The sequence below is a fragment of the Hypomesus transpacificus genome, chromosome 25, assembly GCF_021917145.1.
Source record: "Hypomesus transpacificus isolate Combined female chromosome 25, fHypTra1, whole genome shotgun sequence".
Lineage (NCBI taxonomy): Eukaryota > Metazoa > Chordata > Actinopteri > Osmeriformes > Osmeridae > Hypomesus > Hypomesus transpacificus.
In genome coordinates this window covers 5,873,974-5,885,163 of record NC_061084.1, presented here as the reverse complement: position 1 = coordinate 5,885,163, position 11,190 = coordinate 5,873,974, and the positions used below count along the sequence as shown (strand labels likewise).

The following is an 11,190-nucleotide window of genomic DNA, read 5'->3' as shown; positions in this document are numbered from 1 at the left end:
AATGCAACTCTTCCTCATATTTACATCATAAGACTAACTCATTTAGAAGTTTTATTACTTCATTTATATAACCATGTTTGTCCTTGGAATTAACAGAAACATTACCACAGCTAGCTACCTAATCCATAGAAATAGCTAACATTAGCATTGATTTGCAACCCTGTTACTTATAAATGTCAGAAGTTGATTAAATTGCTAGAAGCCTAGAAGCAGGGCAGACACACAAAAGATTGTTCCATATTTTTGTACAAAAGCTCATAGAGGTCACATACGTATCTCATATTTGAGAGAGATTTACAGAGCTGTGTCTATAACCTTCCCAGCATCTAATAAATAATCATAATTCCAGTCCAGCCAGGAGTCTGTATCTTTGAACTGTTCTATACACTCTGAGACATGTGCGAGAGAACACACTGTCTACTGGTCCATGTATGGTTTAGGGGAAGTCTATTCAGGAATCATTAAACCCATGGAACTAGGTGTCGCCAGTGTGATGGGAGGCTGGGTCTCCTATACAGAGCTGTGTCTACCCCAAGAGGAGGTTAATGATGGTGTCTTTCTATGATATTTATAGCTGTATCCTGTATCACCCTCACAGTGACTTTGCGATGTGCTTACAGAAAAAGACAAAGAGGGGTGGCCTTAGCTAGGGGTCTGACTGCGAAACCTTTTATTTTCCATGAAGAGGACTGACATGACGTGTTCAACTTCAGTTTATTTTTGGTATAGAGCTTAGTGACACATACTGTAGTAAGATACAAAACACTGACATGCCAAGTTAGATATTGACCATGACAAGAAGATGTGTCACTTATCTGTCAGTCAGGAGCAGAACACTCACACAATACAGTTTTTGCTTACATAAGTAAATATGCTTAACAACATGTTGGTAAACTCTCCTCCAAAACGTTTTCAGACGTGTATTGACATGTTAATATTGCAGTCTCCTGCATAACTAATCAGGTTATCTAGACAATATGGCCTCTTGCACATACTGTAGGACCCTCCTACTTGCTTTCTCTTCCTTTCACTCTGTCTTTTTATCTGACCCTGTTTCACGAAGTCTCTAAGGCATCACATTAAAGCCTCGTACTTAGTGGTTTCTGATCTATGTCGTTATGAGAAAAAAAAACCTTCAATATTGATAACTATTGTTTTGAAGTATCAACATATCATTGGCCTAAGTGATGGAAACATATGTGCAGATGTAACAGCATCTATATGTCGCTAGGTTTTGAATTTCATTTGTCACTAATGCTTACATGATCTTTATGGAGACAGGAAGTCCCTGTGTTTCAAGCCGTTCAGCTCCACTTCCAAATGGCATGAATCACATAGGTCCGTTGACAAAGGTGCATTAGCTGTGTCGGCATCAGTGTGAAGATGTGTGTGCATGTGTATCAATACAGAGTTTACCTGCAGAGAATGAGCAGATACTAATGTTGTAAATGAATAAAGATATTCTCATCTAGTGCTACCTTTTTATAGGGTCAGATGCTCTCCTTTTTTGTTTTATTTTCTATGGTCGTCTGTAAGGACAGTGCAGTCTCACATACAACCCTTTTACCTTCTCATTCTCTCCCTCTCTTTCTCTCTCACTCTGTTGCTTGTTAACCCTGATTGTGGTTTTCTGCAGGATGCATGCTACTGGTCTGGTATTTTCACATTCAGTACTTGGCTGCAACACTTCTATGGTCTTAAGTCACTCGCTATGTTGGGGACATATGAACATTCTTTTAAGTATGAAATGACCATTTTGAATCTAATCTGCAAAACCTTACCCTCTCTGATACTGGGACTACAGTACTGGGCTGTTGTCTCTCCCTCGTCCCCTGTAAGGACAGACTGTGTGGAGATGGAACCATGCTGGACAATGTCTACTCTCGCTCTCTGTCTCTCTCTTTCTCTCAGTAAATAGTGATAGCACGGATGTAAACCATGTTTTGTATGGAAAACTGTTGAGAATCAAATCAGATGGATTTTGCCTTGTGTCAAGTACATAAAAAATATCAGCTATCCTTAAGTTAACGTTACAAAAAAACAGTAAATTGTCTGAAATGTTTCAATAAACAGTAAATACCTGTTCTGTCAATTGATTACGTCCAATTGCATCACTAGCATGGTTCTCCCTACTGAGCCAATGAGCGAAAAGTAAAAATACAATGGTTTATCCATCAGTGTGTAATGCCATTCTGTAAATAGATGAAATGCAATGCAGTGAGGCAATGCTGCCTGAATAGGGTGTCACCTAAATCTAAAAGAGTCTTCTCAGCCAATCAAACACAACCTCACTTATGAAGAGTTTAATACGTATATAAACGTTTCCATTGAGCCAAGACACAGACGTAAAGCTGACACCTTCAAAGATGGTCACATTGGGTCAGGTAGTTCTACTTCTCTGGGAATGCGGTGAGTTCAAATGGACTTAGTCATTTATACACATCCTTTGTATGAAATATGATGGATTTTTGGTTATCACAATGTTTTCTCCTCGTTGCAGTTCATGTTATAGAGGTGACACAGTCTTCAGCCATACGTCTGGACAGTCATCTCAAGTCCGTAGCTGTTGGAGACACAGTGACTCTTTACTGCTTCTACCAAGACTTTACGGCAACGCAATATTTTTCTTGGTACCGGCAAACCCTAGGAGATGAACCACAGCTGGTATCTATAATGTATAAGTATAAACAAAAAGCTAGACTGCACAATGAGTTTAAGGACGATCCTCGCTTCTCTGTGCAATGTGATAAAGGAACAAATCACCTGACAATCTCAGATGTCCAACCTTCAGATTCAGCTATGTATTTCTGTTCTAAAACATACGTTAATACACTGGAATTTTCTGATGGTGTCTTCCTCAATGTAAAAGGTACAGTCTGAAACAAGCAAAACTTTTCCATTAGATTTCAGGTTAAATACGAGTTATTGTGAACAGATTATTATCCTAAGTAATTTAGGTGAGTGGTTATGCAATATTATCATTCTAGTTTCTAAATCTTCAACAGATAATATAAATACTTTTGTTAGGGTGCATCTGCAGTAGAATATTTCAGCAGCAGTGAGTGTCTTAGTAACACAAACCAGGAGAATATGTCACTAACTTGGAGAGAAATATGAGACACTGACCTTTTTCATTGTAAATTCTTATGATTTTAGTTTTGAAAAAGTATTATAGACAAAAATCTGCACAAGATAATGTGACAACATTATTTTACACGTTTTTAGGTCCAGATTCCAATACCAAAGAAGTTGTCCAGCAGCCAGTCTCTGAGTCCATCCAGCCAGGAGGCTCTGTTACTCTAAACTGTACAATACTCAGTGAGACCTGTGCAGGAGAACGTAGTTCCACAGTGGGTACGTAGGGTGACATACAGAACTGGTATTCCATTCCACATCGATATGTTCCAATATGTAATTATTATCTTCATTGATTTTCAGTGTGTTTAACATCTTATGTCTGAGAATCTTTCCCCCAAAAGTATTTTGTAGATCTTTGGGGGATTGGTTCCATAGAACATCAGCTGGCTTATCTGTACTGGATGTTTTTTCCTATTTTAAATAAAGCTGTAGACTAATGCAAGAAAAAGCTGTGTGTTTTTCAAAGTGAGGGCAATGGAAGAGATGTGAGATGGGAGCAAAAATATATGACTACAGTGTAACAAAGCCATCACTCCCCTTAACCTGTCCAGAACGTACTAAATACACATACTAAACATGTTTAATTGCTTAACGTTATAACTAATAAAACTCCTGTGTCACACAGGTTAATTGACTTTAGAAAAAAAAACTACTATGAAATTGACAAAGTAGTCTTAGCAGTAACACACTTTAAAAACACTACAGACATTTTACAGCTGATACACTAAAGCTGATACATGTTGTTGCTCACTGTTATCCTGCTCCCTGTCAGTTTGTGGAAAAATCATTGCACAAACACAAACAGGCATTTTATTATAAATACATTGACATATAAGAAGTATGAGTTATTTAAGGGGCCATAGATTTTCAATAGACAGAAAAATTACGGTTCCACACCTCAAAGGAAGTCATTGAGGTTCAGATCTGTAGCCAGCTACACTTGCGGTACAAGATTTTTCCACTGATGGAAACCAAGTGCTAATAGTTGACCGACAGCTCTTGATGCACTAAACTTGTCTGAGCTGTTCTACAAGAGTAAACATTGCCTCAACCTCAATATATCAGGTAGAATTTGTAAATGCAACCCTCCCACTATAGGCTTGTGATATGCATTATGCTCTGTATAATACATATAAAATGTATAATACATTTTTTATAGTGTTACAAAAATATTGAGGCCTACCTCAACATAAGTATTTGATATAAATTATCAGGGTGCATCTGCAGTTGAATTTTTCAGCAGCAGTGTTTTAGTAACACAAACCAGGAGAATCTGAATTGAAATACCAAAGAAGTTATCCAGCAGCCAGTGTCTGGGTCCATCCAGCCAGGAGACTCTGTTACTCTGAACTGTACAATACACAGTGAGACCTGTGCAGGAGAACGTAGTTCCACAGTGGGTACGTAGGGTGACATACAGAACTGGTATTCCATTCCACATCGAAAGTTCACTTCAATAATATGTTCTGCGAGATTTAGAATAGGCAATCCTAGCCTATATTCTTTTCTGTATTATTTAATATGGAATTTTTTTCAATATTGTTATGATTAACTTGTCCACTGTCCAGTGTCAAGGTAACCATCCATTTTAGTGCTCACAAAAACTTCAACACATTTATCAAATGCTGAACTTTTTCTTTGAATTATACAACTCAAGATAATATTTTGTAGAACTGTGTAATAGTACCTTGCATAAATCAAAGGTTAAGCAAATAACAAATATTGCCACTTTGTCAAAGAATTAGGAAACATAAGTGTTAATATTGCACCTTCTTTAAGAACGTGCCTCACCTCTTGCCTTTGTTTTGAAAAAGCTGAGTAACATTGAGATTGTGTTGACGTAAACGTTAACCTATTGAGACTGTTTTACTTTTGCTTATATTTGCAATATAAGCGGTGTAGAGCGGGTCAGTGATGACATTTGTGGCAGCAGATGTCTGACTACACAGTGCCATGCAGGGGAGTAGGTTGTTTTCAAATGTGGGGGGGACAGATACCTTTTAACATTGATGATACAAAACAATGATAATGAAACTTACACCCTTGCTTCTGTGTGTTTTGTATATTGTCAAACGTTAAACCCTGTCATTATTTAAAATATAGCTTTAAATTTCCTGTATATTTTGCTGTTAAGTAAACAATTATTTAATGCAATAGTTATCAAATAACATTGACATGCTACCAATCTCCATTCAAACAACCTTTCGTTGGATTACTGAGTGATTCATGGGAAGGCACGATATTGCCCGGATAGCCAATAATAGCATTGCTCAGTTCAGTGCCCCCTCTTACTTATCGTTGACAAACTTATTTATGTGTCTGGGTGTGCCCACTTCCTAGTTAAATACAGAGTTAACTGACATTGAAATGATTCTGTTTGGGCTCATCTGTTTGTTTTACATTAAATCAGGTAGGACATTAAAACATTTAAGTGTTGTCATTTAATTGTTGTCTTTTGGAATCTATTACTTTGCATGATCATGGGCATTCGGACATGTCTTTGAATATTTAATGTTAACTATGTAACTACGTAAACTTAATGATCAAAAAAATACATGAAAGTCGTGTTTTCTTTTAACCATGGCAGTTTGTACATTGAACGAGGACGTCTTTGTGTAACCAGAGCATGTCACGGTGGTCAGGGAGGGAGAAAGTGTGAATCTAACTTGCTTCTATCCATATCATAAGGCTGTTCTGTGATTCAAGCAGATTATTGGACAGAAGCCAGTTCTCATTGATACATCATATCCACATTCCTTTATATTAAAGATCTGACACCTGATACTCAACACCTTAATGTGAGAAGAAAAGTCAATAGTTGTAATTTAACCATCACCCAGACTCAGCTAGAGAATTCAGCCACTTACAACTGTGCACCTCAATCCATTGGCATCACATTTGGAGATGGAACTCTTCTCATTGTTAAGAAATGCACAAAAGATTGTTCCATATTTGTGTACAATAGCTCATAGAGGTCACATACGTATCTCATATTTGAGAGAGATTTACAGAGCTGTGTCTACAACCTTCCCAGCATTTAATAAATAATAATAATTCCAGTCTAGCCAGGAGTCTGTATCTCTGAACTGTTCCATACACTCTGAGACCTGTGCGAGAGAACACACTGTCTACTGGTCCATATATGGTTCAGGGAAAGTCAATCCAGCATTCATTAAACCCATGGAAGTAGGAGTTGTCAGTGTGAGTGAAGGCTGGATCTCCTACACAGAGCTGTGTCTACCCCAAGAGGAGGTTCATGATGGTGTCTTTCTATGATATTTATAGCTGTATCCTGTATCACCCTCACAGTGACTCTGTGATGTGCTTACAGAAAAAGACAAAGAGGGGTGGCCTTAGCTAGGGGTCTGACTGTGAAACCTTTTATTTTCCATGAAGAGGACTGACATGACGTGTTCAACTTCAGTTTATTTTTTGTATAGAGCTTAGTGACACATACTGTAGTAAGATACAAAACACTGACATGCCAAGTTAGATATTGACCATGACAAGAAGATGTGTAACTCATCTGTCAGTCAGGAGCAGAACACTCACACAATACAGTTATTGCTTACATAAGTAAATGCTTAACAACATGTTGGTAAACTCTCCTCCAAAACGTTTTCAGACGTGTATTGACACGTTAATATTGCAGTCTCCTGCATAACTAATCAGGTTATCTAGACAATATAGCCTCTTGCACATACTGTAGGACCCTCCTACTTGCTTTCTCTTCCTTTCACTCTGTCTTTTTATCTGACCCTATTTCAAGTCTCTGAGGCATCACATTAAAGCCTCATACTTAATGGTTTCTGATCTATGTCGTTATGAGAAAAATAAATCTTCAATATTGATAACTATTGTTTTGAAGTATCAACATATCATTGGCCTAAGTGATGGAAACATATGTGCAGATGTAACAGCATCTATATGTCGCTAGGTTTTGAATTTCATTTGTCACTATTGCTTACATGATCTTTATGGAGACCGGAAGTCCCTGTGTTTCAAGTCGTTCAGCTCCACTTCCAAATGGCATGAATCACATAGGTCCCTTGACAAAGGTTCATTAGCTGTGTCGGCATCAGTGTGAAGATGTGTGTGCATGTGTATCAATACAGAGTTTACCTGCAGAGAATGAGCAGATACTAATGTTGTAAATGAATAAAGATATTCTCATCTAGTGCTACCTTTTTATAGGGTCAGATGCTCTCCTTTTTTGTTTTGTTTTCTGTGGTCGTCTGTAAGGACAGTGCAGTCTCACATACAACCCTTTTACCTTCTCATTCTCCACCTCTCTTTCTCTCTCACCCTGTTGCTTGTTAACCCTGATTGTGGTTTTCTGCAGGATGCATGCTACTGGTCTGGTATTTTCACATTCAGTACTTGGCTGCAACACTTCTATGGTCTTAAGTCACTCGCTATGTTGGGGACAAATGAACATTCTTTTAAGTATGAAATGACCATTTTGAATCTAATCTGCAAAACCTTACCCTCTCTGATACTGGGACTACAGTACTGGGCTGTTGTCTCTCCCTCGTCCCCTGTAAGGACAGACTGTGTGGAGATGGAACCATGCTGGACAATGTCTACTCTCGCTCTCTGTCTCTCTCTTTCTCTCAGTAAATAGTGATAGCACGGATGTAAACCATGTTTTGTATGGAAAACTGTTGAGAATCAAATCAGATGGATTTTGCCTTGTGTCAAGTACATAAAAAATATCAGCTATCCTTAAGTTAACGTTACAAAAAAACAGTAAATTGTCTGAAATGTTTCAATAAACAGTAAATACCTGTTCTGTCAATTGATTACGTCCAATTGCATCACTAGCATGGTTCTCCCTACTGAGCCAATGAGCGAAAAGTAAAAATACAATGGTTTATCCATCAGTGTGTAATGCCATTCTGTAAATAGATGAAATGCAATGCAGTGAGGCAATGCTGCCTGAATAGGGTGTCACCTAAATCTAAAAGAGTCTTCTCAGCCAATCAAACACAACCTCACTTATGAAGAGTTTAATACGTACATAAACGTTTCCATTGAGCCAAGACACAGACGTAAAGCTGACACCTTCAAAGATGGTCACATTGGGTCAGGTAGTTCTACTTCTCTGGGAATGCGGTAAGTTCAAATGGACTTAGTCATTTATACACATCCTTTGTATGAAATATGATGGATTTTTGGTTATCACAATGTTTTCTCCTCGTTGCAGTTCATGTGATAGAGGTGACACAGTCTTCAGCCATACTTCCGGACAGTCATCTCAAGTCCGTCGCTGTTGGAGACACAGTGACTCTTTACTGCTTCTACCAAGACTTTACGGCAACGCAATTTTTTTCTTGGTACCGGCAAACCCTAGGAGATGAACCACAGCTGGTATCTACAGTGTATAAGTATAATCAAAAAGCTACACTGCACAATGAGTTTAAGGACAATCCTCGCTTCTCTGTGCAATGTGATAAAGGAACAAATCACCTGACAATCTCAGATGTCCAACCTTCAGATTCAGCTATGTACTTCTGTTCTAAAACATACGTTAATACACTGGAATTTGCTGATGGTGTCTTCCTCAATGTAAAAGGTACAGTCTGAAACAAGCTAAACTTTTCCATTTGATTTCATGTTAAATACAAGTTATTGTGAACAGATTATTATGATAAGTAATGTTGGTGAGTGGTTATGCAATATTATCATTCTAGTGTCTAAATCTTGAACAGATAATATAAAGACTTTTGTCAGGGTGCATCTGCAGTAGAAGCTTTCAGCAGCAGTGAGTGTCTTAGTAACACAAACCAGGAGAATCTGTCACTAAATTGGAGAGACATATGAGACACTGATCTTTTTTATTGTAAAGATTTTAGTTTTGGAAAAGTATGATTGACAAAAACCTGCACAAGATAATGTGACATGATTTTAGGTCCAGTTTCCAATACCAAAGAAGTTGTCCAGCAGCCAGTTTCTGAGTCCATCCAGCCAGGAGACTCTGTTACTCTGAACTGTACAATACACACTGAGACCTGTGCTGGAGAACACAATGTCTATTGGTTCAGACATGGGTCAGGAGAATCCCGTCCAGGAATCCTTTACACCCATGGAGGCAGGAGTGATCAGTGTGAGAAGAGCCCTGAGGCTGGGTCTCCTACACAGAGCTGTGTCTACAACCTCCCCAAGAGGAACCTCAGCCTCTCTGATGCTGGGACTTACTACTGTGCTGTGGCCTCATGTGGGGAGATACTGTTTGGAAATGGGACCACACTGAACATTGAAGGTCAGAAATTATATTTTAAAACTATTTTAAATGCAAACAAAATTGAATAAAAAAACGTATTTGTAAAATTATCTTTTTGTTTCTTCAGAGAGCATCCCAGATCTGCTTCTCATTGTGTACTTATTGGGTGCAGCATCAGGAATCTTGTTAATGTTGATCATTGTGCTGACCTGCTTTGTATTTAAAATAAACAGGAAACAATGTCCTCTCTGCAGAGGTAGGTGATGCTAATGTAAAGGCAACAAATTATTAACCACAAATAACGCAGGACAAATAATGTTAACTTGTTACCACTCTGCACCCTTATTTTCTGTTTCAGTCTCTCAGACAACACGTTCAATCTCTCCTGAATACAGAGAGGTATGTTTTTTCTTCAGCAATTTTGCAGTGATGCATTGCATTAGCCTTACACTATACCACTAACCAGGGTTAAACATTCTGCGTTTGACAATGAGCAAGATAGACAACGAGTACACTACTATCTGACAAGTAACTTTAATTTTCTCTGCTAGGGCCAAGATGCAGAAAACCTCCATTACGCTGCTCTGAATCTGAAGAAGAAAAGCAAACCCAGAAGAGAGAGATATAAGGTGAAGAGAGACACAGTCTACTCTGGTGTTAGAGAATAGACCTGGGAGAGGAAAGCTGCTCTGATGTGTTTATTGCTGGCTTCACATTCTATACAGATAATGCCAGTATTCAGAATAATATCGAGTGATGTACTCTTGTTCTTCATGTTTATATGAACAAAGCTTTCTATTACATTAAACATACTTTAATGCCATGAATCTGTGTGTGTGTGTGTTACTGTGGCCTCAAAGACGTGCTGTAAAGCAGTTGTTTGTAACGTTGTTTATAAACTGTAGAAAAAGTTAAACTGGCAGTATGTCAGTCCTCAGGGATCCTCTAATGGCCTGCCTTGCCTTTTCAAAAGGTGATCCTGTTAGATCACCTCAAATATACTTGTATTTATTTGTCGTATCCAAACAACTTCACACAGTACCCGGTTTTGCGAAATAATCAAGCCACAGATACACACACTCAACCAACCTTATTTAAATGTGTCTGGTGTGCCCACTTTCTAGTTAAACACAGAGTTAACTGACATTGAAATTATTCTGTTTGGGCTCATCTGTTTGTTTTAAATTAAATCAGTTAGGTCATTAAAACATTTGAGTGTTGTCACTTCATTGTTGTCTTTTGTAATCTATTACTTTGCATGATCATGGGCATTCGGACATGCCTTTGAATATTTAATGTTAACTATGTAACTTTGTAAACTAAATAATAAAAAAAAAATATGAAAGTCGTGTTTTCTATTAACCATGGCAGTTTGTACATTGAACGAGGACGTCTTTGTGTAAACAGAGCATGTCATGGTGGTCAGGGAGGGAGAAGGTGTGAATCTAACTTGCTTCTATCTATATCATAAGGCTGTTCTGTGATTCAAGCAGATTATTAGTTAGAAGCCAGTTCTCATTGATATATCATATCCACATTCCTTTATATTAAAGATCTGACACCTGATACTCAACACCTTAATATGAGAAGAGGAGTCAATAGATATAATCTAATCTTACTACTGTGCACCCCAATCCATTGGCATCACATTTGGAGATGGAACTCTTCTTATTGGTAAAGGTAAAGACTAATTTAATCTTTAATAATAAATGCACAAAAGATTGTTCCATATTTTTGTACAAAAGCTCATAGAGGTCACATACGTATGTCATATTTGAGAGAGATTTACAGAGCTGTGTCTACAACCTTCCCAGCATTTAATAAATAAT

At 37.9% G+C, this 11,190-nt stretch overlaps 1 protein-coding gene and 1 gene segment (V, D, J or C); both read left to right on the top strand.

Annotated features, from left to right (window-relative positions):
* The first annotated feature begins 2,357 nt into the window (after positions 1 to 2,357).
* On the top strand, positions 2,358 to 3,768 carry LOC124486928. The segment is given in 4 exon segments: positions 2,358 to 2,409; positions 2,501 to 2,869; positions 3,226 to 3,354; positions 3,764 to 3,768. Coding segments are annotated over 4 exon segments (546 nt in total).
* Positions 3,769 to 8,037: 4,269 nt separating this feature from the next.
* Positions 8,038 to 10,278, top strand: LOC124487147 (T cell receptor alpha chain MC.7.G5-like). 3 transcript variants are annotated; one of them, XM_047049233.1, is made up of 6 exons: positions 8,038 to 8,253; positions 8,345 to 8,713; positions 9,050 to 9,400; positions 9,489 to 9,617; positions 9,720 to 9,760; positions 9,913 to 10,272. In XM_047049233.1, the coding sequence occupies exons 1-6, from the start codon at positions 8,211 to 8,213 to the stop codon at positions 10,027 to 10,029; spliced, it is 1,050 nt and encodes a 349-aa protein (XP_046905189.1). In that variant the 5' UTR covers positions 8,038 to 8,210; the 3' UTR covers positions 10,030 to 10,272. The 3 variants fall into 3 exon arrangements, with proteins under 3 accessions (XP_046905189.1, XP_046905191.1, XP_046905190.1); XM_047049235.1 differs by having other exon boundaries at positions 9,595 to 9,617; positions 9,913 to 10,039; XM_047049234.1 differs by lacking the exon at positions 9,489 to 9,617 and having other exon boundaries at positions 9,913 to 10,278.
* The last annotated feature ends 912 nt before the right edge of the window (positions 10,279 to 11,190 follow it).